This window comes from Myripristis murdjan, chromosome 4 (genome assembly GCF_902150065.1).
Source record: "Myripristis murdjan chromosome 4, fMyrMur1.1, whole genome shotgun sequence".
NCBI classification, from domain to species: domain Eukaryota; kingdom Metazoa; phylum Chordata; class Actinopteri; order Holocentriformes; family Holocentridae; genus Myripristis; species Myripristis murdjan.
In genome coordinates this window covers 35953375-35960400 of record NC_043983.1, presented here as the reverse complement: position 1 = coordinate 35960400, position 7026 = coordinate 35953375, and the positions used below count along the sequence as shown (strand labels likewise).

Sequence of the window (7026 nt, the reverse complement as noted above, 5' to 3'; positions counted from 1 at the left end):
GAACACACACTGAACACACACTGAACACACACTGTACACACACTGAACACACTGAACACACTGAACACACACTGAACACACACTGAACACACTGAAAACACACTGAACACACTGAACACACACTGAACACACTGAACATACACTGTACACACTGAACACACACTGAACACACAGTGAACACACACTGAACACACTGAACACACTGAACACACACTGAACACACTGAACACACACTGTACACACACTGAACACACACTGAACACACTGAACACACACTGAACACACACTGAACACACACTGAACACACTGAACACACACTGAACACACTGAACACACACTGAACACACACTGAACACACACTGAACACACACTGAACACACACTGAACACACTGAACACACACTGAACACACACTGAACACACTGTACACACACTGAACACACTGAACACACACTGAACACACACTGTACACACACTGAACACACACTGTACACACTGAACACACACTGAACACACACTGAACACACACTGTACACACACTGAACACACACTGTACACACACTGAACACACACTGTACACACACTTAACACACACTGAACACACACTGAACACACACTGTACACACACTGAACACACACTGTACACACACTGTACACACACTGAACACACTGAACACACTGAACATACACTGAACACACACTGTACACACACTGAACACACACTGAACACACACTGTACACACACTGAACACACACTGTACACACACTGAACACACACTGTACACACTGAACACACACTGAACACACACTGAACACACACTGTACACACACTGAACACACACTGAACACACACTGTACACACACTGAACACACACTGTACACACACTGTACACACACTGAACACACTGAACACACTGAACATACACTGAACACACACTGTACACACACTGAACACACACTGAACACACACTGTACACACACTGAACACACACTGTACACTGAACACACACTGAACACACTGACACACACTGAACACACACTGTACACACACTGAACACACACTGTACACACTGAACACACACTGAACACACACTGAACACACACTGAACACACACTGTACACACACTGAACACACACTGAACACACACTGTACACACACTGAACACACACTGAACACACTGAACATACTGAACACACACTGAACACACACTGAACACACACTGAACACACTGTACACACACTGAACACACACTGAACACACACTGAACACACACTGAACACACTGTACACACACTGAACACACTGAACACACTGAACACACACTGAACACACACTGAACACACACTGAACACAATCTGAACACACTGAACACACACTGAACACACTCTGAACACACTGAACACACACTGAACACGCACTGAACACGCACTGTACACGCACTGAACACACACTGAACACACTCTGAACACACTCTGAACACACACTGTACACACACTGAACACACACTGAACACACACTGAACACACACTGTACACACACTGAACACACTGAACACACTCTGAACACACACTGTACACACACTGAACACACACTGAACACACACTGAACACACACTGTACACACACTGAACACACTGAACACACTCTGAACACACAGAACACACTCTGAACACACTCTGAACAAACTCTGAACACACACTGAACACACACTGTACACACACTGAACACACTGTACACACACTGAACACACTGTACACACACTGAACACACACAGAACACACTGTACACACTCTGAACAAACTCTGAACAAACTCTGAACACACACTGAACACACACTGAACACACTGTACACACACTGAACACACACTGAACACACACTGTACACACACTGTACACACACTGTACACACTGACCACACACTGTACACACACTGAACACACTGAACACACACTGAACACACACTGTACACGCACTGAACACACACTGTACACACACTGAACACACACTGTACACACACTGAACACACTGAACACACACTGAACACACACTGAACACACACTGTACACACACTGAACACACACTGTACACACACTGAACACACACTGTACACACTGACCACACACTGTACACACACTGAACACGCACTGAACACACACTGTACACACACCGAACACACACTGAACACACACTGTACACACACTGAACACACACTGTACACACACTGAACACACACTGTACACACACTGAACACACACTGTACACACACTGAACACACACTGTACACACACTGAACACACACTGTACACAGACTGAACACACACTGAACACACACTGAACACACACTGTACACACTGATCACAGTGGATCATGTGGGTTTCATCTAACTTCAATGGCAGATTTCTTGTATTTAAATGCTTGTAAATACAATTTCCACAAGCAACTAAAAAACAAAAATTCTGAAAATTAGCCAAGAAAAAAATTACCAGTAAGCCACCACAGGAAAGTTAGGGTAAAACAATATATACTTCTTAGAAATGTTTAAAATTACATTACAAGAGGACTGCCATTAAATTCCGGTGGTTTAAAGCTGATCACGTGTCCTCAGCCTCTCTGGACGTCCCGAGCAAGGCTCTGCAGCGCCGCTCCGTCTGTCGCCTGTTCCCTCGGCGCACCAGAACTCGCTCTTCTCTGTCGCTGGAACCTCGGTGGTGACATAAAAAATCTAATTTAAATGCATCAAATATGTTCAACATTTAAGAAAAAGTGAATATTATTTTGATTTTGTTGGTTTTTGGCTGAACTAGCCCCCAGGGCTGCTGGGACATGTGTTGACCTCAGAGTGTAGTTGTGATGTGTGATAATGTCCCAGGAAGGGTTCTGCTGAAAAAGTCATATAACAGGGTTCAGTTTGTGTGTGGAGGGGCGCTTCATTTTACCCCCCGGAGCGATTTACCCCGCCCTCCCCCGGGACCGAGTGTCATACAGCAGGGAGGGGGGCATACAGCTGGAATCAATATGGGGGGCAGGGGGAGTGTGTGTGTGTGTGTGTGTGTGTCTATGTGTGTGTGTGTGTGTGTGTGTGTGTGTTGGGCTCAGCTGGCAAAACAAAAGAATTGAGATTAGTGATGTTTGATAAAATATTAAAACAGTTTTTCAATAGAAGAACTCATTCATATTCTACTGCAGTACCACTGTGATACCAGTGCTGTGACACTACTGCAGTATTACTGTGACACTACTGCAGTACTACTGTGATAGCAGTAATGTCAGAATCAGGATCAGAAATACTTTATTGACCCCACTGGGTCAGTTGCAGTTGTTGAAATTCTTAAAAGGAGAATTAAAATTCAAGACATAGAAAAGAAATATTAGATCATTAAGTATGCATTATATATACATATGACAGTACTGTGATAGTTCTGTGATACTACCTGATAAAAATACTACACTGCGATGGTACTACAGTGATAAAACTGGGTTAAGGTGCTGTGAGAGTCCACGGTGTGGCTGTTCCAGGACCAGCAGAATGTCTGACGTCGCTGCTGATTGGACAGTTTGAGTGCGGGCTTCGCTGCTCTGAGATCAGTTGTTTAAATGATCATAAGAATCATCATAGGAATTCAAATTATCATGTTAATCACCGCAGCAGTTATTTAAATTACCATATCAGTTATCACAGGAGCTGCGGCCGGGTGTGCTGCGTGAGGAGGAGGGCAGTGTGTGTGTGTGTGTGTGTGTGTGTGTGTGTGTGTGTGTGTTGCAGGAGGAGGGTCCTGCACAGCCTCTCTCACTTTCTGCTGCTCTGCTGATTTTTCTGTGGAAACGTTTTGCTTTGCCCGGAGGAACCTGAGCCTCGCCGAGGTAAGATCAACTTTATTGATCAGAAATTAAACCGCGGGGATGCGGGGATGCGCTCTGATCAGCTCTCTCTCTGTTTGACTGAAAATCGCCTCTTTCTAAAGATAAGAGTGAAAAGAAAAGGAAAAAAGAGAGAAAGCAGCGCCGCTCCAAGTTGAGTCGGAGCGTCGAGGCGCAGTTTTCTGCTGTTCCTTGCTGCGGTTTTGGGTCTCGGTGTGTTTTAAAACGAGACGAGCAGTGGAAATGAGAATAAATGAAACGTTCTGCTGAAAAAGATGGAAAAAGCAAGTGACGCCTCTTCTCTTCTATAATCTTATTTTTTGGTTTTAATCGAAGGAAATTTAACTGCCCGCCTTTTTCTATGTTTTTATAAAACTAAAAAACGGAGTGTGGTTTGATTCAAAGTGTCGCTGTGTTTGTGTGTTTGTGTGTTTGTGAGGCTCTGAGGGTTTTTTTATTCGCGTCGAGGCTCACAAACTTTGTGTCCCGCAGGATGGGCTCCGGCAGCAGGACGGGCTCTGCTCCTGATGAGGGTCACCTCCTGACCTGAGGACCAGCAGTTAGGCAGCGGCGCCCCCTCCTGGACGCCTGTGAGACCGCAGGCCATGGCCGACCCCGTGTACTCTGACCTGATAGCCAAACACTACAATTACACCGGCAAGTTCCGAAAGACGGAGCAGGACTCGGGCCTGAAGGCCGACTCGGTGGTCTTCATCATCGTGTGCTGCTTCATCATCCTGGAGAACGTGCTGGTGCTGCTCACCATCTGGAGGACCAAGAAGTTCCACAAGCCCATGTACTACTTCATCGGGAACCTGGCTCTGTCCGACCTGCTGGCCGGGGTGGTGTACACCGCCAACATCCTGCTGTCGGGCGCCAACACCTACAAGCTGACGCCCACGCAGTGGTTCTTCAGGGAGGGCAGCATGTTCGTGGCCCTGGCCGCCTCCGTCTTCAGCCTGCTGGCCATCGCCATCGAGCGCCACCTCACCATGCTGAAGATGAAGCTGCACAACAACGGGAACACGTGCCGCGTCTTCCTCCTCATCAGCACCGTGTGGATGATCGCCGCCGTGCTGGGCGGCCTGCCCGTCATGGGCTGGAACTGCATCGACAGCATGAAGAAGTGCTCCACCGTGCTGCCGCTCTACCACAAGACCTACATCCTGTTCTGCACCACGGTCTTCAGCATCATCCTCATGGCCATCGTGGTGCTGTACGCCCGCATCTACGCCCTGGTGCGCGCCCGCAGCAAGAAGCTGGTGTTCCGCAAGGTGTCCAACGGCCGGGGCAACGCGGGGGCCAACAGCAAGAGCTCGGAGAAGTCCATGGCCCTGCTGAAGACCGTCATCATCGTGCTGAGCTGCTTCATCGCCTGCTGGGCGCCGCTCTTCATCCTGCTGCTGCTGGACGTGGCCTGCGAGACCCGCATGTGTCCCATCCTCTTCAAGGCCGAGTGGTTCCTGGCGCTCGCCGTGCTCAACTCGGCCATGAACCCCCTGATCTACACGCTGACCAGCAACGAGATGCGGCGGGCCTTCATCAAGACGCTGCTGTGCTGCACCGCCTGCGTCCGGCCCGCCGGCAAGTTCTCCGGGCCCATCATGGGGGCGGAGTTCAGCCGCAGCAAGTCGGACAACTCCTCCCACCCCAACAAGGAGGAGCCGGAGTGCTCGCCCCGGGAGACGGTGGCGTCGTCCGGGAACGTGGCCTCGTCGTCCTGAGCGGCGGGCGGCCGTGCGCCGCGCAGAGCGGACGTGCAGCTGTGTGTACAGCCTGTGTACATGTGAGTGTGTGTATATATGGACTGAACTGTGTTTAGGGCGTCCGGGGGCCCCTGGGGGCCTCCTGATCCCGTCCCGGCTGGAGGACTGTCACTGCTCCTGCAGGAGGCGGGGAAGAGACGCGGTAGAAGAAGAAAAAGCACTTCCGGCATCAGAGTGGACTGTGGGCTGTCCCGGGCCGGCGACAGGTCCCGGATCTGTTGTAGACGTACTGACCCTCTTAAACGTCCTGATGGAGGAACAACTAGAACTGTAGCGCTTATTGTTCTGAAATATTTAAAATGTTCCCTTCGTTCACCCGTTTGAAACCTGAGCAGTTTCACTGGATTTCTGTCAAAAACTACGACCCAGAAATTACCAAGAAATTAGTAAAACTTGACCAGAAAATTATTATTATTAAAAGTTATCAGAAAAATTAACCCAAAATATCAGAGAAGTAGGCTAGTAAAAAAAAAATAATCACTGGTCATGGTCTGTTTATAATGATTGTAAGTGTAAGCTTCAAATTAAACGATTTGACAAATACCACAAAATTTCCCCCCAAAATAAGCAAACAGATGTAAAGTGCGCCCCGTGCAGAGGGCGGAATACGAGCTGCTGGGTTTCAAAGGGTTAACGGCAGGTTAACCGGACAGCTTAGAGAAACGCGTCCCGCTCCGTGCAGAATGTATTTTCTACTGTGTGTGTGTTCTGTGTTCAGACGGCAGTAGTGAGCCGTGTAGTTTCTCATTAATTTATATGAAACAGGACAAAACCTGATGTGCTGTTGTTTTCCTGACTGATGACAGAGGAGTCTGCTGCAGCTGCACACCCTCCGCACCCCCGGCCCGGCCCGAGCCGCTCGGTGTCCGGCTGGACCCCCCGTCCCGCCCCGTCCCGTCCCGCCCCGTCCCGTCCCGTCCCGTCCCGCTGCACACTGTAACTGTCTGAGTGTCTGTTAGCGCTTAATAAACCCAACCTGCTAGAGCCTCCGCTGTGTTTTTACACACACACACACACACACACACACACGCTCTTAACTTCAAGATGTAGCTCATTAATTTGAATGAATGCCAAAAATGAAGGAATATTTCAGTCTTTGTTTTAATTCGAGGGATAATCAAGGCTTTTTCGATATCCCTTAAAATAAAATAAAATAACAATACCTTCCATATCTTCCAATCTTCCATATAAGGTGTGAATTTAATTACTTATTTTCTAAGTGGCATTTCAGGGATAATTCAGGATTAACATTATAATTTGTTTTTACGCACCGCAGATGGCAGGAATCAGAAACTCTGAGCATCCCGTCAGTTCATCTTGTTGGAGCTCAGCTGTTTTCAGGGTCCAGTCAGAAACATTACATATAAAATATCTAAACATACAGAAATATTGTAAATATTTGAT

General features: G+C 48.0%; 1 protein-coding gene across 1 annotated transcript; it reads left to right on the top strand.

The window, feature by feature from the left end:
• Positions 1–3778: 3778 nt before the first annotated feature.
• Positions 3779–6606, top strand: s1pr1 (sphingosine-1-phosphate receptor 1). Its single transcript, XM_030049260.1, has 2 exons — positions 3779–3859; positions 4349–6606. The coding sequence occupies exon 2, from the start codon at positions 4462–4464 to the stop codon at positions 5578–5580; it is 1119 nt and encodes a 372-aa protein (XP_029905120.1). The 5' UTR covers positions 3779–3859; positions 4349–4461; the 3' UTR covers positions 5581–6606.
• Positions 6607–7026: the final 420 nt, after the last annotated feature.